Consider the following 26,677-nt stretch of genomic DNA (forward strand, 5'->3'; position numbering starts at 1 on the left):
TCAGTAACTGCTGATTACTAAAATGCATTTAAAACTTAGACACAGACAAAACCACATTGACCAATGCCCTGAGTCAGGGCCAAATAACAGCAGCCCAGGCACCATTTCGCTCTGCTGTTGTACATGCTGTTCATCTTCCCCACTGTGAAATCCTGCATACGTCACCACCTCTGCCCTAATTTTGTCAATAAAGCTCTTCATTAAATTAAATAGCCAAAACAAGTTATCCTTTAGAAATTCCGATTTAGCTCTCTAGAGTGTTGGTTGTTTTTTTTTTTTAGCTTTTAATAATCAGCTATATATAGATGCAAACAAACATTTTCAAAAAGCAAGTAAATGGGCTTATGTATGTCTGCAGGAAAATGTTTTGACTGTGTAACTATGATAATGTGATTGACAAGTAGTGAAACAGCAGGGGTTATTTTATTTTTCTGGCTTGGTAAGTGAAATGCTACCTGGATGGAACACAGATGTGTAATCCATTTTTCCCTTTCTAATTAGTGATACTTTGAACTCCTTGGGGGAGACCAATTTGTGGACCCCTTGCTGCATTATGCCTTCAATAAACACATATACTGACTCTTAAGCACAAATCAAATAGCTCAGCTTCTGAAGCCTGATTTTGCTTTCAGTCTCAGTATATTGCTGTGTGATTTTTACAGCTTGCCATCTTGTAGAATTTGGAGTTAAAAAGATACTTGTGTAGTTTAATGAACTCATTGTGAGAAGTGTAGCTTCTTTTTCCTTTGTTTGGGATAAAAGATAAGCTGGTACTTAATTTAGTCAGAAAAGTTAAAATCAAATAGTTATTTTTCTTCTAAGTCACTTAAAATTTCTCACAATATAGTATTTATATAGTAAATTATATAACTTGAAAAAGAAAAGTGAAAAAAATATTGCAGTTATTAGCACTGAAATCTGTCTGAAAGTGTGTATTGCCATGGGAATAGTCACTTCTCAGTCTCATCCCAGGCTCTGCCACTGATCTACTATATTTAAGCAAGCAACCTACTCATTTGCTTCCTTTGAGACAACATGTATAAAATGGAGATGTGGCCACATCATTTACAAACAATATGATGTTAGTATTCAGTTCTCAAAATCTGTCTACACTCAGAATTCCCACTTATTTCAGGTGCAAATAAATTTTGGTTGGATCTCAGGAGCATTACTTATAATGTACATGTTTGAGAGATGACTAATGGATGAAATGTTATAGAGGCTTTGTATTTTGAATTCTGTTTTTGTTTTGGTGGCCTAACAAAGTAGAAGGAAACCAAAGCACATTAGTAAGAGATAACAGCAGCACTCAAAAATATAAGACTCAAAAAAGGGAAACCATTGTGGTTTAGTCTAATCTGATTCACCAGTGCTGAAGTAAGCACATTTTAGTCTAATAAGAAAGTTAGTGTACCTATTTTCCAAAACTTAGACCTGATTTAATGCAGTACGTAGTGTGATTGTTCACACATGATCTTTTACATCAAATTCAGGAAAGCCACATGGGTGCAGGATACACAGGCCTGTGTATCAGATATTGTGAAGGAAGCCCTGGTTATGATGACAAGGCCCCTGAGCCTGTGTCTGAAGAGCAGGAGGAAGTCTCACACAGCCAGTGTTTGCTGTGCAGTTACATCTTAACTCAAGCAGGTTTTTCTATCATCTGCTTTATAATAGGGCAATAATTTTGCTGCTTTTCAGTTTGATACAGCAGTGTTATCTCTGTGGGAGTATCTGAGGTGCTGTTGTTTTTTTTGTTTTTTTTACTCTTCTGTCTATAATAAGCAGTTACTGCAAGTGTTACTTGAAATAGCAACTATTTTCTCTGAGCTGCAGTTTTATTTTCTTTTGGCTTTTATTTCAGCTGTGGGAGCCAGATGCTCCAAAGAGTGTGGGAAGCTGACTTGGAGGCCTGTCAGCTGTTGATCCGAGGGTTTCAACTGAAAGAAACCAGTTGCTGTGGTTTTGAGGAAGAAGAGAACCAAATGGATGAGATGGAGATGACTGCTGATGCCCCACCTGATTCTGAAAAAAGAAAAGAAGGTCACTTTCTAAAGGGCGCAGAGTGGGGTGCTGTTTCCCGCCTCAAACACAGGGAGCTGAAAGAGGTATCTGAAATACTCTGCAGCTGTATTTCAAGGGATACTGCTGGTTTTCCTGTTGAGAGGAGGAGTTGAATCTTTGTGATGGGTCAGCAGGGCAGGTTAAGTATGAAGTTAACATCTGGCTTTCAATCTGGGACATGAATAAAATAGCTTATTATCTTCTCAGAAGTCCCTCAGCCCTTTTCCCTTTTACCATCAGTCTTTTTAAAATGCAGAAATTATTCAGACAATAAATACAGAATGTGCATCAGGATTTAAAGGAAAAACTGTTTAGGCAAAATTATCAGTTGTTCCTCATCTCACCAATGAGTTTCATTCTGAGTTGGTCCTGCTGACTTGTTAGCCTGGGTCATTGTTGGCTGACATGGAGAGAGAGTTACTTTTCCTCCCTTAGTGAAATGGTCAAAGGCTTCTGAGCTAATAGATGCTAATAGGCTTACAGCATCCAACGATTATTAAAAGGAGGAAAAAATAATGAAGCTTAGAAGGTTTGACAAATTTCTTTTATGTTTTCATGTTTTGATCTGGAACACTATCCCTGCTTGAAAGATCAACCATTATCTAATAATCTTTTAACTGTACTGCCTATGTCAACAAGCTGTTAAAAAATCTTCATCACTCAACAGCACCACTGAGACAAAAAGACCCTCCAACAGCAGTTGTTAGTTTTATTAGCATGGAATTAAGTTGAAAAAATTTAAATTATGCTTAATTGCATCTGATGTTAAGAGCTATTGAACTGTGCATTGCTCTGAAATCTGATGTTTAATTTTGCATTTATACTGGCTGAGTTTTAGTGAAAAGCAGACCCATACCTGACTGTAAAATCCTCTTGTTAGTAAAATTCTGGTTTAATATTGGGCTTCAGTAGTTCTTGCAGTCTTTTCCCAGGGCAAATGGTTTACAGACTGGCTTCACAGAGAGAACATTTTATTAGAAATAGTCAGCTTGGCTTTGATTCCACCTCCATCACTGCCTTAGCATATTTTTTATGAGTCTGCTGAAATAATATGAGGAGTTCTGTTGGTTATGGAAAGCTGTGCTCCTCTTTCGAAAGTGCTTAGAAGCTCTGGAGTGTTTGGGATTTTGTGACTGTTTCTGTAGCACTCCTGATATTTGTGCTATAGATTATCACCCCTTTCACTCCTGCAAGCCCAGATTGTTTCCCTGAAAATCAACCTTGCTATCCAAGAATGGCAGCCGGGCAGCTGAAGTGAGATGACTTCTGGTTGTGGAGAGATCTGTGGGACTTGAGGGATGATTCCCCACATCTTGAATGAAAGAGAAACTGTATTTGCAGTGACAGGCAGTATCTAAACTTTTAGAGAAGAGCCATCACAGATTATTCCCTGACATCTCTTAGTAGTTCATCAAAAGGCGGAATATAAAAGCAAATGAAAAAACCTGACACAAATCATGCTAAATTCTGGTTTTGAACATGTTGAAGTGCAAGGAAAAAAATTTGTCTTGATTTGTAAATGGACTTGAAAAACAAACCACTTCTGAAGCATTTAAATGCTCTGTTATATGGTAGTGACTTTTTATTTAAAAATAATTCAATATTTGTGGCAAAAAAATAGTGATGTGGTGTGTAATCTCTCAATTTAGCCATTTTTAATCACTTCCATGGAAAAACTTATTCCTAGCCATTAGCAGGGGACCTTTTCATAGCCATTTATCAGCAAGTGAGGATACCTAATAGAAAAGCATGCATTTGTCAAAATACATGGTTTCATATTATTTAACGAGGCTATGGTGCCCCTGTGAGAGGAATGGCTTGCTGTGGTTGCCGTGTTTCTGGAATGACTGTTCTGTTCAACTGTGCCACAACCTCTGTTCCCCCTCAGGGACTTCCTAGAGAGCACCATTGGCCCCTGAAACAGAAGAAAAGAGTGTTCTTTGTACTTAGAACTTACTGAATTAGTTACTTCAAGACAATATAGGAAAGGCTGATAGTAACAAATGTGCATATATGCCTTGGAAAGTACATTACAAACCCAGGTGATTTATTTACTTTACAGTGGAAATCTATAAATGAAGCTCTCCACTTATTTATTGTGTCATATAGAGCTAAGCACTAGTGCCAGGTGAATATTGGTTTTTTTTGATGTGTACTATAAATAGTTTTCTTGCATATTACTGTATCTTACTCTATAGGTTTACTTTGAAAGCAAGAAAAACTTAAGTAAGAAACATAACAGTAATAATAACAGCAAAATAGATGAAAGAGCCCTTCTTGTAGATCCTCAGAAACTGCTTTGCAGAGGGGCCATTTATAATTTTTAATTAAATAGCCTCACTAAATCATAAAATATGACATGTTCTGGTATAAAAATATGTAAAGTATAAATTCTTTGAAAGTTTGTTATTTTACTATCATGTGAGCACAGGTTTATTAACTGTCAACAGTTATTTTATAGTTTTCATAACTGTGTTTTTTAAGACACTGCTGATTTTTTTTCTACAGTTTTTTGTGGTAGACTGGCATCCCAGAATAATTCAGTAAATCAGGCTTCCATTATAACACAGCCTGTTAACTAGGGATGAAAATCAGATGCATTGGCAGCTCAGTTTGTTGAAACATCATTAATGATGTTTCAGTAAAAGCTAAATAAAGAGGCCAGCAAAAATCATCCTGTGAACCACTCTGAGTTACTTAAATAAGATGTGCTTCTCTCAGTTGAAGATTACTCATTAGACTCATTTGGCTAGCATTAGAAAAAGACTGGAGCAAAGTTGCAGACAATATTGCTACCCTCAGTCATGTGGAAGTCACTTTGTCTAATGTATTTGATGTGGATTCCTGAATTCTCATATAAGTGTGTACTTTCTAGCTGGTAGCTGTGTTGGTGAAGTTAAGGTGTCCTATCATTTCAGTTGTAGTTTGACTTTTTGTGAGTATTTGGCTTGATTTTCTTCTAAGCCTCGGAAGAATTTAAGGTGGGTTTTGGTTTTAATCCCACATATGTTTCATGCTTTTAAACTGAGTGAGGTGGAAATTGCAGTGATCATTACTACATGGTTAGATGCAGTCTGGGGGATTTCTAAAATATGCAGCATCATTTCATTTCTCTTCAGACATTAATGACTGCTTCTTCCACTCCTTATAATATCTTGCTTTATTTTTTTTCTTCTTGATAATATATGTGTAACCAAACACTTTCATGAAGAGCTTTTAAAAACAGCAAACCCACCCACTAATAAACTGAGAGATTTGTATGTGCTGGAACCTCCCTAACAGCAAGTAACCTGATGAACATGGCTATGTGTGCACCTGCAGGCTTGAGTTCCTGACCTATCCTTTTTTCTTCTTCTGCTCTCTGGCATGCTGTGCAGTGCTCCCTCTTAATCACTATGAAGGAAAGAAACACCTACTAGATTTCAAGAAAATTGAGGTGATTAAAGTTACAAGGTAAAATCCAAAATTCAGTAGTTTTACATTCTGTAAGTCAGCATTTGTTGGTAGTTGCCCCATCAGAATTGTTTGTAGTTAATTTCTCACTTTTTCATCACAAAGAAAGTAGAGAACAGGGATAAGGATAAGGTCAGCTGTCTTTTTCCTCTTCTCTGCATACTTCAGTTTAGCCATCTGGGGTGATGTTTTGGGGTTCGTTGAAGATCACTCTGGTGTTTAGAAAATGTTCTATAATTGTAAAGTCTTCATGAGATTAAATTTTTAAAAGTTACTGAGGTCTAAGTGATACCAAATGGACCATCACAAAAAAAAAATATTTAATGTGGTGTCTGCCATTAAAAAGAAATTATCATAGAACGTGATACAACATTTTTCAGAATTTAGTGCTAGCAAGCACCAAGAAAGCCTTTGTGAGCAGACTGTAACTGATTACTGTGCATTGGGATGGCCTGTGGTCCTGGAGGCAAATGAGTAATGTGTAAAGGACAAAGCCTTCTGAAAGCTAAATAAACTCTGCATTCATTTGAGCTTTAATTAAACGCTGTATTTGTGGAGCTTAGAAAATAATTTGGAAATTTAAATTTTAATCTTATTTTTAAATGTCAGCATGAAGCATTAGTGAAAGTCAGCGTTTGTGTGTTTCTTGTATTGGTCCCAGCTGAAAAAGGATGTCAGTGGCAGGAGGCAGCTGCCTTGTACACAATGGTCACATCCTGAGTGCACAGCCACATGTGGAGCTGTGCAGCACAGTGCCCCTCAGCTGCATCTGAGACTGGGGTGGAGCTCTGCTGTAAAAATGCTGGCTCTTTCGGGAGGGATTGTAGCACCTCAGAAAGCTTAATGTTTACATGTAATTTAGCAGTAAAATATCATCAGAAAATTAATATTACAGGCAAGAGAAATTTAAACCATTTTTTCAGATTGATTGCTGAAAATAGTGTCAAGTAACAATTGTGATTTTATGGCAGATTAGTGATTTTGCACTTTAATTATGTATATCTATATATGTATGTGTGTGTGTATGGATACCAAAGCAGTATCCCTATCTCAGTTTATTATCAACAACACTGTTATGTGTGATTAGTATTAATGATTTCCCAATTATGCTAATATCAAATTTCTTTGCTCCTCAGCCAGTCAATGAAACATTGGCTAATTTCATATAGACTTCACAGATGAAGGAAATTTTGAAGGAAGAACTGACTATAGCATTTGTTACTAATAGGAAATATTGAGTGGGCCTCTCATTCTCCTGCCCAAGATAATTTACAGGGTTTGTACCAAAAAAAAAAAAAAAGCCTATAGACTCTTGAATGGTGTACCGATCTGCAAGAGTTTGATAAAATGTTTGTTTCAATCTATAGTTAGTCATTCAGTTTTAGAGGCAGTATTCCTTGTGGGTTTTAAGTGAGAAGTCAAAGCAGGCCTTAATAAAATGTATTCAAATATAGTTTTAAATATTGGGTGGCTGCCACTGCCCCATTATAAATGCAATTTAAGTCTTTCATGCATGTGAAGAAAATTGATGCAATTTTTCAGCTTACATAACTTTTTATTGTGCTATATGGTTTTTATAAGTTCCATTAAAATCATACTGCTTATATAGCATGTATCTACTATATACTTAATAATGTATCTCTAACAGGTTATGGAAGACATTTCATTTGGAACAGAGGGTCATTTATCTGAGGTAAGTGTTTCCTAGGCAGTATAAAGTGGTGATATTGTACAGAATTTTCTTTGTCTCAATTAGAATAAATGACACTTGTGTTTATGGTGTTACCTTTGCTTAGAAATTGCACTTGTGTGTGCACTTGGAAAAAGCAACACAATCACAACTAGAGTGGGCCCATTCCTTTTTTTCTTTTTTTTTCCATTGAAGGTAATGATGTAATTGCTGAGTATTTCAGGGAGTTTATAGTTAAAACCTGTGCTAATATTTTTAACACATACCAACAACAGGATAAACACATGGGAAAATAAGAACCAGTAATATTTAGCCAGCCCCACTGTAGCATTGTCATGATCCTTAGCCTGTTTTCTTGTGTGCCACTAAAAATGCCTTTGAATTTATTTTTGAAGTATGCAAGCATAGTGAAGCAGAATGCACAGTAATAGGAATTTCATCTAAGCAAAAATACTGGATGTTTGTAATTTTACAGAAATAACAAGATCTGAGAACCTAGTGCATGTATTTAAGAAAGCTAGGATAATTGAGTGACATGAGATGCATGGCCTGTGAGAAAAACCTGCCAACATACAAAAAACTGTCTACCTACAAACAAAGAGTTTAGGTAATAGATGTTTAAGGAGAGTTACCCTGGGTCTAAGAGCTGTACTGTTCCAGTCTGGTCCATTTGTATATCAGTGTGCCTTGGGTTGCAACTTACATAGTAAAGAAATTTAGTATCCAAGCATTGTGTCCAGCCAGCAAATAAATTACATGTTCAAGTAACCCCCAGTTCACCTTCCATAACAGCATACATGCCTCCTGTCAAGTACAACTGACAAGGGCTCCAAACCAGGCAAATATTAAATAAATAAATATTAAATTTAGGATAACTGTTCAGATGAGGCATTTCTTTAGATTCCCACCAGTGAATCCAAAGACTGTGGAGCTGCTGGAATGATCCAGGAAGGATAATCTAACTGCAACACCACGCTCAGATTGTTGACTTTGTGTTCAAGGAGATTGTGACATGAGGGCACACCTAGGATAGACTGCTTGGCTGTGTGTGAGTTCAGCATAAATAAAAACAAAAAGCCTTGAGAATGAAGGTGAACCTTGCAGAAAATGCAAATGGCCTTTCTGATCAGTGAACCTTGCTGTGAATTCTAGATAAACTGTGTGGCTGCTTGTGTCCATGCATGACATGAAATAGGGACAGGGAGGCCCGTGGGATAAAGGCAGCACAAAGCCCTGCTGCCATCAGGGCAAAATACTGAGGGCATCAGAGGTACAGGTATACAGGGCTGCCACTGTAGAAGTGTGCACCAAGAGCTTTACATCTTAAAGTTCTCATAAGCAGAGAGACTTTCAAGATTTTGGCAGAGGGGGACAAAAGTGCATGAAGAGAAAATAAAGCAACAATAGAAATAAAAGGAAAGGAAATATGGTAGAAAGCCAGGCTCTACCACTGCCACAGCTGGGCTGATGGTGACTTGTAGAGAGCTCTCCACAAAGCTCTGTGGGAGTGTCAGCAGCCTGTACCATGTCAAGGTTTTACCTAAATGTACCTTTGGTGCTCTGGTCCCCTAATTCTCTCTGGTCAGTCTCCTCACTCCCTGCAGGAGAGCACCCAGTTAAGTCATTCCTGCATCTTAGTGCCTTGGGAACAGAGATGGGAATGAACAACACTAGGAACCACCTATAAATGAAACCCAGCTCTACTTACTCCTTGCACACCAGGATGTGGACATAGGAAAACAGTTTGGTACTTTCGTTTCTTTTTCCAAGTCCTGACCCACTGTGAATTTTTATTGGTAAGTCAGTAAATAGCCTCATCCTCCCGCAGCAGGAGCTGGAATTGTCCCAGTGTAATTAAATGAGCCAGTGCAGTGTGTGCTCTCATTTTAGAAAGTCTGCAATTAGGGAATATCTTCAGTCTAGTAGGGATGAGAATAGGAAGACTGCTGTCAGGCCACAGCAGGGTGCTGGAAGGCAGTGAAAAACTCTATTCCTGCAGAGATGCTTTTCCAGGGACACTCCTCTGTAGCTGTAATGGGAGATACACAAAGGGAAGAATTGCCAACCCCACTGTAATTCTGATGAGTCATTTAACACTCCCATGTGGAGAAGGATTAGGAATCAGTTCAAGCAAAGGGAGTGTGGGAAAAGTATGTTATGGTGGGAAAGAGGTAGGTCACAGCTGGCTGGAAGGCTTTATGCCTAAATTGTTGCATATGAGAAAGTGGGGAGTGTGTTGTAGTGCTGAAGCCTCCTAAATATATATAACCACACTGATGTAACAAAGGAGCAGTCTGTAAGTGGAAGGTGATAAGAGCAAAAGTAATTGGGAAACAGCCTTGATCCCTCTTCTGAGAGAAGTTAGGTAGATACCTCCATGAAAGAAAAGCTCATCTAAACAAAAACAGGGGAGTTTCTGTGGGACAAACTCTGGAGGAGGAGGATTCAGCAGATATTTTTTGGTACTGTCCAGAAGACATCAGGTTTATAGTGCAGCACCATCTTCTTTTGGTGCAGAAAAGTACAAACACAGTCACAGAGTATATCAGCAGTTTTTCAGTGGCTCAAAAGTTCTGACAAGGAAAGGACAAAAGTGTTTATAAGAATGAGTCTAGAAGCATACTGCTCAGTGTAAGTGTGAAGCAGCAAGACCTCTGAGCTCACTAAGCTACATTAAACAGGAGACATCTGAAATGGCAAGGGAGTTCAGGGATAAGTTAGATGCAAGGGAAAGGTGAAAGAAAGCATGGAAGGTGAAAGGTGAAGCACCTTTCTAATAGGAAAGGTGAATGAGAAAATAAATGAGATCAGAAAGTTTTTTCTTCCTTTTTCTCTGTGCTTTTGGTCTTTCTAAAGATTATAAGCTATGCCCAATTATGTAGTGCTCCTGGTATTCACTACCAGGTAGCAAGAGTAAAAGATCCAAAGGCAAATGAGATGTACTCAAGTGAGGCTAGACTGATGAAATTTCTCCTGAGCACATAGGAGCCAAGAAAAACAATCTCCAAACCATTAACAAGCTCCTTTGAAAACTCCTAGAGGAAGCTTGAAGTCCCAAGGGATCAGTAAAGGCAGACTTTGTGTTTGCTTTTAAAAAGGAGGTAGGCCAGGAGTTTATGTGCCAATCAACATAATTTCAATTAGGATTAGAGTTCCAAATGGTCTTGATAGATTGAAAGAATAGACTGAAATGAATAAGAAGGGATATATTGAAAGACAGGTGCAAATTACATTTGAGGGAGAAAAAGAGTTGGATTTATGTATACAGATGGTAAATAGCAGCTAAATTGACAATACTGCAGAAAAAGAATCTAGGTTTATAGTGGACTGCAAATATAGTGGGATTCATTACCTTCATTGTGTTGGAAGAAAGGGCAAATGTCACTCGCAGCCTCATTACTGGGAATGTCAGTTGTAAGACAGAAATAATTATTGTGCTTAGCTGAGAATGCCAAAGCCTCCAGAGGACTATGGCTCTAGTCTGGACATCTCCCTCTATGGAAGACAGGAACGTGGTGAAGAAAAGACAGAAAGGAATAGAAATAAAAAGTTTAGAAGTCCTGGTCTAGTTGAAAGTCAAAGTCTTCAACCACATAAAGCATAATGATATATAGGAGAACTATAGTTACTGTTGTGTGCCATGTAAAGGTAGAATGGAATGTAGCCATTTTGGTTTGCAGCCAGAGGAAAACCTGCTCACTGCAAGGGGACTTTAGCACTGGAGCAGTCTGTACTCTGCAACCAGAACCGCCAGATCCCTGTCAGCTGCTAAGAGCTGTGCATGCAGACACCAGCTGAGGACAGTGACAGCAGGCTTGGTCACACTGCAAGTGACAGAGAGGCTCTGGTGATCCCTGGCTGCTTCCTGGACAGCCTTGCTGGTGTTGGTCATGAGTAACATGCATTGTTCTCAGTGGCCTTTCTCATCTACAGCAGCTGCCCAGGACAATGCATGTGGGTCAGTAAAACTGGGATGCAGAGGAGGAACAAATGCTTTTGTTTGCTCCTCCCCTGCACTGTGGTCACCTCATGGCCATGCAGCTCATTTATCTAAGGGCATGTGCACTTAGCTTGCATGTGGCTGAAGCATCTGCTCAAACACGACAAATATAGATGGCTGCATTCTGTTTCTAGCAATTATTTAAGATACATCATGGCCTAACATTCGGGAGTTTCAAGTGCTGACAATTGCCATTAACTTCTGCAAGGGTCAAGGGAAAACATGCAGCACTTCTGTCGACTGTAGATCACTGTTCTAAACCTTGTGCCATAATGTGAAGGATCTGCCTGCAAGGACACCTTTTTGTAGTTGTTATTTACATTGCTTTGAATTATTTTAACTATTATGTGGCCGAGGATGTGTAGTGCACGTGAAAGAAATCTCGCTTTGACTCTGCAGAAGGTGTTCTAAAGCTTCTATTTTATTTGGATTATGATATTGCTGCTTGGAAGTAAGGCAATGCCCTTTTACAAAAGTTCCTCTGTAGAAAGAATGAATTTTAAGGATATATCTGGGAATCTTTCTTCTCAGCACAACCACCAAAGACTAATATAGACTCTAATCCTAAACAGAATTAAATTAATCTAGCTACTACAATGCCAATTCTTCTATATAAAATTGCTAAACTAGATGGAAGAGCATAGGAAGTGTTTGTACTGGAAAAGCTGATCAAACATTTTCCTCAAGTAATACTGTCAAGGAGCTGTTGCTCATAGGTGGCTGTAATGTCTTGCAAAAGGGTAAAAACAAAACACAGAAGATTGAAGTGGAAACCATTCCCTCTGCTCTTGATGCAATATGCTGATGTTACAGCAGTGCATCAGCTGGAATGTTGTCTGTTTTAACCATTTCTTGCATCAGACTTTCACATCTTTGGGAAAGAATAAGAATTTCTACTTTGTCTGAGAAGCCAGAAGAATTTCACCTTAAAAACTAAATCACACTCATATTTGTGCTGTTTTCACCTGCTTAAGATTTAGAAGGAAAAAAATAATCCAAGCCAGCTACATTCCCTGTTCAGAGAAAAATCCATAAAACAATATTGCCTCTCAGCTCTCTCCTGACTCCTGCTATCTTTCCCAGCTGCTTCCTAAAAGTGCCGTTAGAGCAAAAATAAACAAAGTCTTCAGACTTACAGCATCTTGTAGCATTGACATAACCATCAGCTTGGATGAGTTGTATTTTATGAATAAGTTGAGCTTGAGGCAGAGTCCACTTTCCTCTCAGAGATATTGTTGATCAGTGTAAAGTGCCACTTTCCAACCAGGAGCTGTTCTGAATAGTTTGTGTATCACTGACAGGGGTTTTTCCTGCCTACATAGACAAATGTCAAATAAAAATGCTACCAATGATGTCACCAGGCCTGAAAGGCACTAAGAGAAATCTTTTCTATCTACTTCTCTGGGCTATCAAACCTTTTTAAAATGAGGGCCTAGAGGCAGAAGCTATGGAATTGGTTGAATACTTAGAATTATTGTTGTGTATTTTTGAAAGCACTGTGTTTCTTCCATTTCTGTTTTTACATTTATTCATTTATTCATATAAAATTTGGAAAATCATAATTTATATAATGGTTCTCCTGCATTTTTCACATGACACCTGCAAGTAAATTCCTGGGAGCTGATGCTTGTCTAAGGTGTTGGAGGAACTTCTCATTTCACCTAAAAATCCAGCTGTATGTAGGTACAGAAATAGTTCATTCATACACAATTACTGCTGTAATAAAGAGAAATTAAGCTGCATTATTAGGATTTAAAGAGTAATTAAATATAACCTCAATCTTACAGAGCTATTTTGGTTGCTCTGAAGTGCAGCCATAGCCATTTAGTTATGATTAAATTGGTTTCAAGTGTTTAAAGACCTAAACAAGTTTGATTTGACTTTTACACTCTCAGATTTCCCTGCCTTCCCATATTTTTGTTACGATTGGTTACGTTTGCCTAATATTTATTGTTCTTTTACCTTAATTTTCAAAATAAACAAGATTTTGTTACATTATTAGGCAAGGCCTTATGTAGCCAAAACGTGATCATTCAGGAGGAATACCCTGCAATTTTTCATATGCAGAGCTTTCTCTACGTGGTCATAATTTTAGATGTTGCTTTCAGAGTACCTGTTTGATTTATTCCAATTTAATGATTTGTTTAGCCTGAGCCCTCTTGTTCTCTTGGACAAGTTATCTGTTCTTGCATGTGTGTGCCAGAATGATTCCCTAAGAGCTTTCTACTGATACAAATGGCCTGGTTGTCCCACTGTGTAACAGCACATGGAGTCCTGCTGGTATGCTGAATAATAATTTAGTAGCTGGATGGAAGACTTTTTTCTCATCTTCTGTCACTGGTCTTCAGAAAAAGACATTCCTAGTTGCTGCAAGGCGAGTGTTTATTTTCTCCTGCCATGCTCTCAGTTTAAAAACAATGGGTTTTTTTTCACATCCATACATTCTGTGGGGTGCTGCTGCAGGTTCTTAGGTTTGTAATCCCTGGAAGTGGCAGCTCTGGTCCTGTGCACAGAGCCAGGGACTCTGTGCTCCTCTGTGTCTGAGCTGCAGGGGTTTGCAACAAAACCTTGTAATCAACCTACCTGTCCTGGGCCTGAGTTGCAGCTGGTCCCAGTGGGATCTGCTGCATAGCCATGTCTGGGAAAGGCCCAAGGAAAGCAGAAGGGTAAAGCTCAGTGCCACAACAGAGGACGTGCCAGCAAGAAGAGCTCTTCTGGCATTCAACCCCATGTATGCAATGTACTGTGAGATGCAAAGTGAAAGGATAGCACACAACTGAGATTGGGTAAATGTGTTCACCGAAACTCAAACTGTTTCACAGTGGGCAGCATTCCAAAATGTATTAGCATGGTTTCTTTGGAAGGCCTTTGACTGAAGGTTTGATTTCTTTAAACAACCACTGGTGTCTTATAGCAACTGGTAAGTACAAAGAACCCCAAGTGCTTTCTTCTTTGAGTAGAAAAATTTTCTGCAGATAGTATATGGCCACATTAGAAGCAGGCTTTATTAATGAGTGCACAGACTGGGTCTAGTGACAATCCAGCTTTCTGGATTCCAGCTGATGAATTACTCATTTTTTAAACATGGTTCTAGCAGAAGTTCATCTTGGCACCATAATATTTTTTTACAAATAACCCCTGTCATTACTGTAGACAGCACTGTGGTGCCATGGGAGGGAGAGGAAAGGCTTGTCTCAGAGCTGTGCAAATGGATTGATTTTTTTTCCTCACTCCTCATATTTTCTGCTTATTTGGGTCATTTCTCAAAGTACTACTCAATGCAAAATATAAAAAATAGCAATTACCCTTGTGCAATGTATCTGAAAAAAACTTACAAGAAGGATTTTGAAATTGGCTTAAAATACTCAGTTTAAAATAGAAAAAGTATTTGCCATCTGTAAGTTCTAAGTAGAGAAATGTTATTTTTGAAAATTTAGTCTTGCTTAATGATAACTCAGTAAAAAAGTACAGTTTCATCTTTTAATCTCAAAGACTTTGATTTTTCTTTTCTTTTACATTTTCTTTTACTGCTTGAGCAAAGTCCCCAAGTACTCTAGCCAGATTTTTCTTCAAAAATATAAGTACATTTTATGTGTATAAGAGTTACCAAAATGTTGCTGCTTGAAATATTTACATGACCTAAAAGTATAAATCATATTTGCATGAACAACTTGAAATTTGGGTACCTTAATGAGTGGTAAGCATGAGACTTCCCTCCCCTGCTTTGATGAGACAATGGGGGAGAAAGTTCAGAGTAGTTGTCTTCACACCCCTCATCATCTGCTGAAAGTGAGGTGGTGACTTTTTTTCTGCTGGGAAGAAAACTGAGACCACAAACTCATTTCATTTCAGATTAATCACCAATTCATCATATAGAAGCTTTTCGTCCCTCTAATGGGAATTTGCTTTTAGGCAATGTCTTTGCACTGCAAAGTATCATATTCCCTTACTAGTATTTTATTTTCCCTTTAATTTGATGCAAATTTGATGTAGAAAAGTGCAGTCAGCAGCAAACGTGTTTTCTTTTATTTTTCAACTTTCTGTAGGAGTTCTTCATATTTTCTGCAGAGTTGGGAGAAAAATGTGAAGCAATAAGTGAGAAATTGGTGCATCTGGAAGATCAATTGCAAAGTTCCGCCTGCAGAGTTGATGAAGGAGTTATTCATATCCTTTTCTCTATAGCTATGGATACGTATCAATCTCTGTAAGTATGCACATGAAGTACTTGCCTGTCAGATAGGCATGGAGTGCTAGTTCTTAGTGTAGGTTAGATGCATTAAGAATGGGAGAAATTATTGTCTTGCTGAAATGGGCATTTTTGTGTAGTAAATTTTCCTATAATGCATATTTTTTAAAAAATTGATTTAAACAGAAGTTAGTTCTTTGTAAATTAAGATTGGGTACTAAAAAGCCTTTATTTTACTGTTAAAATCCTTTTGTTGGTAATGCTCATATAATTAAATACATAGCACACCAAAAGCTGCATGGATATGAGTGTCCATGCACCTGCATTTCCCAACATGGTTTATCTGAATTAGATGCTGCATTATTGACTCAGACCGTGTATCTTGTCACCTGTAGTTTGGGGTTTTTTCTTTTTTAAAAAAATGGGCAACAGATGCCTCATGTGGCATCCTACACATTATAGTCTGCCTCCAACACTCCAGTGCAAGTAACCAGATGAGTTATTGTCTTATGCCCACTTACCTCTTTCTGTGCTTTTTCTGTTTTTCTGAAGATTGCTTAACCTTTATGAGAAATTCCTTGGCCGTTATTTCAAAATTTAAGAACATGAAGTTTTGTTTCATTTGTAACTTTCATAGGAAAAACTTTCATAAAAGGGATTTTGTTCTTCTAAGAAAGGGCAAAGAAAATACGAACCAGTGAAGCTGAGGAAGGTGAGAGTGCTGAGCTGGTTAGGTTTTTGTCGAGAAGAGGTGGCAGTCGAGAGGATCACGAAGAAAGAGAGATATGTTCAAAGTGCAGAGATTAGCAGAGGAGCCCTTGGAGACATCTGAATGTGAGTAGGGGTGGTGATGGTGCTAGAAAGGATTCAGTTCCTGCTAAGAGAAGGTGAACAGTCCTACAGAGGATAGTTTAGAGAAAAGAGAATAAATAGTGTGTGGAAATACCACTGTGTTTTAAGTAATTGGGCATCTATTATAAGTCATTGCAGAATTCCTATTCCAGAAACTTTTCTTTAAAGGTAGCAGAAGGTTTCTTTAAAGGTAGCAGAAGGATAAAGTGCAAGGGGCAGAGAGAAGGAGGAATGGTGCTGGGGGAAGGGGATTTGGGTTGGAGAAGTCCAGTCAGCAATTTGTCACTATAAATGTTTCTTTTCAAAACATTTCCATATACACACAGTATACAGAAAGATTATTCAACATTCTTTTTATTATACTTGCAGTGTTCATGCTTGGTTGCAGTTGTGTTTCCCCAGTGCATTTTTCTCAGAGCTGTATGGGTGTGTCTCGTGTGTGTGTGTGCAGAGCATCCAATTTCTTTCTCCCTTGCATGTATTTACTCTCAAATGAGCTTTCTCAGTGGCCCTTACAGAACATTGAGGCTTGGAGTTATAGGTGCTTTGGAGGGGACTTAAGTTAATATTCAAACTGAACAGTCATGTCTGATCATAGTTAAATTTTACTAGGTAATGTGAAATAAGCTAGAAAACTGCATTTTTGTCCCCAGAAGATAGTACGCTACATATATGTGAAATAGTACTGTTTCTTATGTTCTGTGGAGTGTGCCTATTTCTTCACAGCTGTTGACACTGCAAGAGTTAGTTAAAAAATAAAATTAGTAATTGTAAATTTCAGGAGAGTTGTAGATTAGTCTCATTTTAAGCCACAGTTTTCTGATAGAGATCTGACTTCCTATATCAGTGAAATTCAACTCATGTTATCTAAGTACAGAAATGCACAGCATGTGATATCCTGGTCCTAGCAAGACCATCGGTCACAAAACAAGAAACCATGTTTAAAAAACAGAGATGTACAAAGAAGCAGTTCAGCAATTCAGCTACCCCTCATTAACATTAAGTTGCTATTTCAGAGGTAGTCCAGGTCAATATGCATAAAATGTTACCATCTGGTACATATAATCACTGTGCTGTACTTCAAAAAGGAATGAGAAAAATAGCTACCATAGTGCTACAGACCTGTGGATTGGAGTTTTTTTAATATAAACTCTGCTCAGTGCCTATAAAATTTGCTTTCACTCATTGGTAACTTGCCTGTATTGCAGGAACTAGCACTAAGCTAAGAGACAACAATTTGCCTCAGTAGAGGAATTTATTTAATAGATGAATCTGTTGTTTGCATGGTAATCTATTTGATTTTAGATAAAATAATTTCCTATCACAGATACTGGACAATCATGCAGTTTTCATTAAAATCTGTAGACTCAGACCAGGAGCTTAAAGACCTGAAATAGTAATGAAAGCAGGATAAATTTTTCCAAGTCCATTCACTGGTTATTTTCACCCTTCCCATATTTCTCCCAAAAAAATGCCTTACACATAAATGTAACAAAAGTACTAGGTCAAAAATCTAACTGGGAGCTGCACAGATGTAAATTAGTCCAGTGGTCTGATTATTAAAAGACTTCCAAAGACTCCACTGAGAAAAATAAATTCCTAATGCTCTTGAACCATTTTCCAGTGTTTAGTGTGTGTCATAGCTTTGATTAATAATTAAGTTTGTATTGGAAGAAAAAACCCAGATGTCATTTTTTTCATTCTCTGTTTTGATGGCATAGCACTCTTAAATCAACCATGCTGCTCATCATAAGTGCCAGCACAACATGAACAAAGGAGAAATCCAGTGATATTTCTTGGCCCCGAGTATAGGCACAGACCCACTTGCAATTCTAATTTATTGTTGAAATCTTTCGTAAAAACCACTAAACTGCCCTTCTATGTAAAAAGCATCAAAAAACAGGGGCATATGACTGGATGTTAAAGTTCCCTGTAGAACTATGACATATTTGCTAAATTCTATGTATTATAACCAAATAAACCTGCAAAATATTCAGTTATGATTGATCATTAATGAGTGTATGAAAACAGGCCACATCATTAATTGGAAAAACCAAAGGATGAGAGGTGACTCATTATGGTGTCTGCAGAGCTGATGAGAGGTGTTACTTTCCTAACAGTAAAGGCCTGGAATTCCCACTAAAATTAAATGGGGCCTATATTGCAATTTCACAGTCATTTTTTGTTCTTAATGAGTAGTTACATTTTGATAGACAATTTGAATGCATGTAATAGTTCCTCTTGGTGGAAATGCTTTGTTGGAAGAAAACCTCGCTGTAGTATTACTACAAAAACAATCTTCTTTCCTGGCCCTAAAATGGGCATTTCAATCAGTTGTTCTGAAAGCAGAATTTTGTGCCTAAACATAGGTTAGCAAAGTGACCTAATAAGTTCAATCATTCACCTTTATCCTGCAGCAGGCTCCCACACCAGTCTTGTTTTACACCAGAGCAGGTTTTCAACAGAATCATGTAAACTTTAGCCCTGTCTGTAGCTCAGTGGGGAATCTGACTCTGGGTGAACCTTTAAGAGATTTTGGGATCCTCCAAGAGTTAGAGGTGGCAATGGCACCCTCTTTGGTTTTATTTCAGATGACAGGAGGGTGAGCTTTTCCCACTGTGTGTCACACAGAGAATGGTTCCACTTGTATACTTTATGCTCTGATAGAGGTAGGTCAGTGTATTTCCACCCAGGTCCTGCAATTTCTTTGCCTTCCATTTTCTGTTGGAGGAAGCAATTTGAAAGTAGACGATGTTCAGACCACTGAAGGGCTCCATTTTTCAATATGTAGCAGTCATTCTGTTGCAGTTTTTTGTTTAGTAGTTTTTGTGGAAGTGTTTTGGGTTTTGCATGGGAGGGATATTATCTTAGTTTATAGAAATAACATTCATGGATATGAAGGAGGGCAACAGTAATCAAGGTGGTAATTTAGAAAATTCTAATTTGGTTGCACTAGTGCAAATACCCCTGAATTTTGTAAGGAGAAATTATGGATTTCCAAAAGTTGTTTTACTCTCTTTCTGTGACACCACACAGAAACAGCAGGGAGTTGCTTAGTATCTTTCCCTTGCTCCCAAGGATGCTCTTCAAAAAGGCCAAAACCCAGGTCATTCAAAAGAGTTACTGAATTGTCTTGGCTCTTCACTGGTCCTTTGGCATGTAGCACACACAATCAAAGAATTGTTTAGCTGGAAATGACCTCTTGAGATCATCTGGTCCAACTCCTTGCTCAAGCAGGGTCACCTAGAGGAGGTTGCCCAGGATGTTGCCCAGTCAGATTTTGAATATCCCCAAGGATGAGCACTCCACAACCTCATTGTGCAACACAGTCCAGTGTTTGACCACCTTCAAACAAAAAAAAAGTCTTCATGGATTCAGATTCAATTTCTTAGTTCGGAATTTCTCACTGTTGCTTCTTATTCTGTCAGTGGACAAAAAAAAGTCAGAAGAATCTGGCTTCCTCTTCTTCATTCCTGCCTTTCAGCTATACACAGTGGTAGTATCCTGTAAGCCTTCTTTTCTTCAGGTTGAAGAGTCCCAGCTCTCTCAGCATCTCCTCATGTGATGGATACTCAAGTCCATTAAACTGGTCCGGTGCTGGAGTCATTCCACTAAGTCCTCCTCTCTTATTGTGGAACCCACAACATCCAGATGGGACCTTACAAGTGCTGATTAGGGTGTAAGGATCATCTCCCTCTGCCTGCTGGCTGTGTTTTTGTTAATCCAGCCTGGGAGGCACCTTTGCCTCATGACACATTGCTGGTGTACATTTTATTGTCCACCATGACTCCAAGGTCCTTTTCTACAGAGCTGTTTTCCATCTGCCTTAGCCTCTCCAAGGGTGCTGGTGCCTGGGGTTAGAAGTGACACTTGGAGTTAGGTGGTAGCACATTGAGCTGAGCTTCTGTCTGCAGGCACTGTAGAGTTTGGCTTTTGGAAACAAACAGAATAGTTAACCAGGTTAGAAACAAGAACAACCAAAAACTGAATACCTCTTTTTGATTATTTCTGTTCTTCAAGAGCTAATTTCTTCTTCAGATGTCCAGAAAGTGCAGTTACTTTCCAAAATCCCATTGGCCTTTATCTCAGAGCAGTAGTGGTCCTTTATTGTCCTTCCAATGTCTTTTATCTTATAATATGTACTCTCAGTTTCTAACCTTTCCTATAGGAAGGCAACTGATCCATAGCATCTACTTTTTGCCTCTTTTCCCTGAACATCTGGGCTGAGAGATCAGAAGCTGCATTTGAGCAAAATGATCCCATTTTTCCAAAACTTATTTAAGTCCCTACAGTAATTTTATCTGTTTTTTATCTGCTTGCAAATCATGGGCTCTGAGATGATGCTCAAGTTTTTCAAAGAGACAAACTTAAATAGGTGAAAAGCTTAAAGCAAGACAATGTTAGACCTGCAGCATTGTTGAGTATGGGTTGTACTTGTTCCCAAGTACTTTAATTTACTGCTTATTTGACATTGTGGAGTTTTTTTTGGTTTTCAGAGGAAGACAGCAGAACCAGAAAATATTCCTAGTTGGAACTTGTTTTCACTCCTGCCTTGGATACTGCCTCAATATTTGCAGCACTGGATAGAGAATTTGAGCATGAAGGACACATATGCATGTGGACCCATGCAAAACTGTTTATTTGCATTTTTAAAATGGGTGGAGCTGTTTCTCCAGATACAACCTGTGTGTGGATAGAGATGCCATGCTCTGCCATATACCATATATTTGTCTTAGCCATAAAGGCACATTTGACAATTACTTGTCTACATATGATTGTGGTGTTATTTATGAGGTTATTGGTACTTGTTGTACTATACAGTCATCTGTTTTTGTTGCTCCATCTTTCTGTTGGTTGACAGGTTTTTTCCTGTCTTCCTCATTTTCTTCCATCCTTTAAGATTTCTCATCCACTGTCACTGAAAGATTTCAATTTTTTTTTTTCTCTCTCCCTGAAAAGAATTTTGTAGTTGCCTGGGATATTACAAGTAACAGCATGTAGCTAGAGACTACACATCAGAATTAAACTTCAGAAGGTTTATGGTGTTCATGGATTGCAGGATTTATGTTTAACAGTTAGGTTTCCAGTAGAGCCTTATGATTAAGTTGCAGAGGGGTGGAGAATCCAGGACTTAGAAGAGGATAATCATATTTCTTACTTTAGAGAAGATGCAAAGCATAATTAATTTGTCCTTGCACAGTGCTTTGTGATCCTGGGATAGGAGAAGCTTTGTGTGTACTGCTACTACTCATAATCAGAGACAGAAGCCCTTTAGATTAACAGAGCTGTCCAGAAATTAGAATTATGCATGAACATATTAAGAGCAAAACATCATAGCAAATGCATGTAAATACACAAAGATGAAGTTTTGGGGAATTGATAACAAAATCAAAAGCAGCCAAGACTTTTCAAAGACATAATAATGGTTCCCTGAAAGAGCTGTGGTTAGTATAGCTTTACCATGGTCCAGTCACAATTTTTCAAAAGTAGCAGCTTAGTTTTTACAGTCCCATAACCTGAGCCCATCTTTTTTTTCTTGACATTGCATTAACATTGTGGTCAAGTAAAACAGCATTTCCTAATGTCTGAGCTCTGCAAAGGACAGACTGTCCTTGTGCATTATTATTTCAGTGTGTTGTACTTTTGATACTGAGTTGTTTCAGTGTCATCCTGTTTCACTTCCCTTGAAGTGAGATTCTGGTATAATTTGATAACATACTGCTAGAAATGAACCAATTTCTGTCTTTTGGTGCCTTTGCCCTTCATCCATACCTTCATCCATCCAGGAGGCCTCAGTGGGATGGGATGGGCCCTAGGGTTTGTTCATAGACTTGATCATTGGTTTACTATTTCAGCAGGCTATGACTTGCTTGCTTTCTTCTCCACACAAAGTAAGCTATAGAAGAGAGGATAAAATTGGTTGTCTCATCGAGCTTGGACTTCTTCCAACAGTAGATAGTGTTGCTGATTTAAGATTATCAGCCGAAAGCCCAGTATATTGGTAGTACAAACTTATTTTCAATCATAGCACAAAAAGCTGTACTGCCAAGGAAGCCTAGTCCCTTAAAGGCTTGTGCACATGTCAGTAGTTGCTACTGTCTCTGTGAATGTCCTGCCTTCGTCTGCACCCCTTGTTGTCACCACGTGCCACCCTCCCTCTCATCACTGTGGAGCTGGGAAAGAGGGAAGTGGAAGGTCTCTTTCAGAGGCTGAGCCATTCACCATCAGTTTCTTTCTGAATTCATTGCAGGAACCCTGCAATGAAATGTGGAAAACTCTTTCTTAACCAAATGAAGCATTTTATACTAATTATTGGATACTTTTCAGGTGGCCTTCTTCCTTTTAATGCATGACACTACAACCTCAGTACTGCCCTCTTTGCTTTTCAACTTGTTCAAAGCATTTCCTGTGGAGTCTTGTGTAGCTTTATGTTTGTGTGTTCTGCACTGTAATTATAATGATAATTCAGCTAACACGAAAGCTTTCTGGAGGTAAGTGTAGCAGAAACACTTTCTCTGCTGTAAGCTAATTTTGCTCCTTACTAGATTCCCACCCCACCTTGCACAGCGCACGTTGTTGAGCTCACTAATGCCGCACAAGCTGTGGTCACTTGGCATTTGCTTCAGACTACTCCTGTTGCCTTCACCTGGGCTGTGTCTCTGGCATAAAATTCTACCCTCCATCAATCAGGAGCTCACACCTAGTGCTGCTCCCTCCATGGTACACAATCTTTTTGGCTCCTTCCTTCCTTTTTTCCCCATGAGAGCAGTATCCAAGCAGTATCCCCCATCCCCTCCCTTTTTTAAACTGCTAAATAATGCTACTTGAGAACTTGAGTTTGCCTGCATTTTTCTTTTGCTAGCAAGTGTGAGAAATGTATTAATATTTAATCCAAACAATTTGGAAGAAGTTGAAGCTACAATTAGATAGCCATGGCCATCTGTTGTGAACAGCAGAACAAGAATGTACTTAATAACTTGGAAAGAGAAAAGGGACTGCCAATCACCTATAGAATATTCCTTAATAAAGCTTGCACAGTCTCTGCAGAGGGAGATCCAGGTGGTGAAGGAGACACTCCAGACCGTGCTGGTGCAACTTCAGTCAGCCAAGGAGGCAGGAGAAGAAAAGGCTGGAGACTTCCTCTGTGACAGCTGGTGTCCAGGAAAACAAGACTTGAAGGAATAATGAGCAGAAAGAGCTGGTAGGATGACATTAATTCACAAAGGGCTGCTTTTAGTAACTGAATACTGTTTTACTAAGCCTCAGGGATCTCTTCTCTCCCCTGCATAACTAATAACTAAATCAATTATGGAGAAACAGAGCCTGGAGGTCTATCATCAGAAGTATGCTACGCAGCCTCATATGTTTTGGCACAGATTGGGAAACAGCTTTCAGAGCAGAGCAGCTCCTGTAAATGTGTAGATTACAAATTGATACATTTCAAGTGAGTCTGCAAAGTTGCCTTTAATGTCAGTGAAGTGTTCTCCTTGAAGGCTCATAAACACTGTCTTCCTCTACTCATGGATTTTTTTCCCTGATTTAAAATGCAACATTAAAGCTGGAACATCTAGTATTTCTTGGAAAATAGCTCTAAGAATAATAAGAACTTTTTTTTCCCTCTTTGGCTTTAACAGCTTTCTTACACTGAACGTATTTTCACATTCCTGCCAATAATTAAATCAATAGGGTGAAATCCAAGCTAACCGTGTTCTTTCAACTGAAATTTGGATCTCATTTGCTCTGTGGTATTAAGTACAGTGGAGGTAGCTAACAGCAGCCCCTATAGGAGTAGTTGAACTCAATTTATTTAGGTATTAATATAAACTTTCTTTAGTATTACAGTGGTTGTAAAGCAAAAAAAAATCCTATGTTGATGATTTGTGTTGCTTATATTTAAATATTGTATGAACAAGAAGTCATTTAAATCTTGTTGTAAAGATTACTACCATTAATTTGATCTTCCTTGTAAGCTTCAGCAGGAATGCAGATTTTTTTGCAAGACATGTATGTCAATATATACACATGCATAGTTAAACATGTATTTTTATAGGAAATAAAAGCAGTACTCAGCTGAAGCCAACTGGATAATTGTTCAAAAGAGTTAATGTCTTCAAAAATTCATGTGTACTTCTACTTTGATACCAGTATATCTCTGATACCATAAAAATTCTGTTGCAGAGGGAGAATTTTTTTTAAAAAATCCTTATTTTTAAAAACACAATAGAAAATGTCTTGCAACTGATACTGTACTTTTTTGATACTGCTTTTCTGTCATTTTTAGAATTACTCTTCTACTTCGGTCACATTTTATAGCCACATTGTGTTTTTGCAGATTTTGAAGGTCATTGAACTACTTTCCCACTAAGATCCTGTTCATTTTTGGTGTGTTTTAATGCTAGTTGAAACTTCTACCTCAGTGTTAAGTACAGAAGGAGAGAGGGAAAAAAAGTGCCAGGCAGCTGAGACATACAACAGGATTATAATTGCCTCCAGGAGCATATGGTTGTCAAAGCAGTGCAGAGAGCTCAGGTGGTTTCTATAGTCATCAGATCCTCAGGGCTGCATTACAGCCCTGTAATTCAGAACATGGTTGACTTTTCTCACTGAGTAATATATGGGCCAGCATCCCTTTACGTTGTGGTCAAGCCTCTTGGAGCTCCAGCTTGCATGGATTCTGCTACTCAGTTCCCTAATGGAGATCTCCTGCTGTTCTGCTTGACAAGTTCATCTTTCCACGTCCCTGTTCAATACCTACCTCCCACCACAGCTCTGGCACTTTCTGAAGCTCCCCTGAACAGATGAACAAGGTGTTTGCCTCCAGCTCAGGGCAGGAGACAAGTGCAGGTGGCACCCTGACATTCAGCCCATGCACAGGAACAGCTCCAGAGCAAAACCTGCCTGCCAGAAAGCGCTAATGGAAACCCACACGAGTTCAGGTAAAGAGGAAAGAGAGCACTCTGACAAGATACTCTTGAAACTGTTAAGATAGCTCTTAGAACTGTTTCTTTAACACCCATAGAAGCTGCCTGGGGTTCAGTACCTCAGAGGGCCCAGGTACTGCATTTCCAGCAAGGAACATTTATATGGGACTGTGACAACAGTCCCAGAGATGATGGCCAGTACACTAAACTAAGGTTTCATGACACCCCACTCTCCCACCCTGCAGAGTTTTGTCCTTTGAATACTTAGTGCCTGCAATGTAAACAGTTGTTAGGCCCTAGAAGTGCCCTAGAGCCAGGATTAGCTGCAGCTGAAGCATCAGGTCTGTCTCCTTGCAGCAGCAAAGGCTCAACAGCAGGGATAGGACCCAACCACCACAGGGGCAGGAGAACAGAACCCTCATTGCCACTAGCAAGGTTTCTTGAAGACATTCCCATTCAATTAAAAAATTGTGTGGCTTTTGTGTTTCAAAGCTTCAGAGCTTAATAAAAACTCAATTTAGGCAACCACTCTAATAAGACACTGAATTTCTAAGGAGAAGGGAAACGAAATCGGTCATCGTTGATGTTATGTTTGTATCTGTTAACATCTATTTTATATGTAACATGGACTACTACTACTCCTTTAATTTATTGTTCCATTAACTTCATTGTTTGTTGTGGGAAGTTAGAGCCAGTAACCATCCCTTTTCTGACACATGTGATAATAAGCATACTTAAAAAAAAGGTATACTATGCAATGTATTGGCTGCCTTTTATCTGTGAATAGAAAACTTTCAAATAAAGAGAAGTATGTTTTTAACTAACCCAATGTCTGTTTGCATTCTGTGCAGTGTACTGCATTTTAGAAGTTTCATCACAGGGAGTGGAGGAAAGAAAAGGAGAAAGAAACCATGTGTGTGACTATTATTGTGCTGCTGACAGCAGTAATTCGTCTGCTTGGGCTAGCCTGTTATGACTTTTGAAAACAGTCTACAGACATATTCAAGACTAAAGCCTGACAGCAACATGTAATTCTTTTCAGTATGAGAGGGAGAAGTGAGTATTACACAGTGAGCTGTACAGACAGGTAATAGCTGCACTTAGGTCCCAGCTTGACTCGGTCTTGCTGTGCAGCTGAGTCCTGCCTGCCCTGCCTCAGTTCCTCACCCATGGATAAGAGCTGAAGGAAGAGCAGCATGACTGTGCCTTGGCTGCAGCAATATCTGAGCCAAAGTTATGCTCTTACACACATTCATTTTCACAATGAGAGGTAGTGTGTATGGTGTCCCAAGGACCACTCTCATATATTGAAATTCTCTCTTTTGGGCAGACTGGTCTCCCACCACCTGCAAACAATGAAAATCTCCAGAAAGAAGTTCCTTTCCTGCCCAGATCATGTGCTGTCCCTAAACCCAAGAGGTTTAAAGCCCAGACCCAATAGGTTTAAAGACTACATAGGCAAATAAGGCTTTGTGTGTTTTCTTCTGCCACAGCAGCAGAATAATAAAATA

The 26,677-nt window shown here is 38.7% G+C and overlaps 1 protein-coding gene across 1 annotated transcript in view; it reads left to right on the top strand.

The window, feature by feature from the left end:
- DISC1 (DISC1 scaffold protein) overlaps positions 1-25,990 on the top strand; it is a 187,232-nt gene extending 161,242 nt beyond the window's left edge. Inside the window, exons 11-14 of the mRNA XM_059469194.1 lie at positions 1,865-2,108; positions 7,166-7,210; positions 15,254-15,370; positions 23,281-25,990. Coding sequence (XP_059325177.1) covers positions 1,865-2,108; positions 7,166-7,210; positions 15,254-15,370; positions 23,281-23,430 — 556 coding nt within the window. The 3' untranslated portion in view covers positions 23,431-25,990. The remainder of the gene's footprint in view (positions 1-1,864; positions 2,109-7,165; positions 7,211-15,253; positions 15,371-23,280) is intronic.
- Positions 25,991-26,677: the final 687 nt, after the last annotated feature.

The sequence above is a fragment of the Ammospiza nelsoni genome, chromosome 3 (genome assembly GCF_027579445.1).
Source record: "Ammospiza nelsoni isolate bAmmNel1 chromosome 3, bAmmNel1.pri, whole genome shotgun sequence".
Classification (NCBI taxonomy): domain Eukaryota; kingdom Metazoa; phylum Chordata; class Aves; order Passeriformes; family Passerellidae; genus Ammospiza; species Ammospiza nelsoni.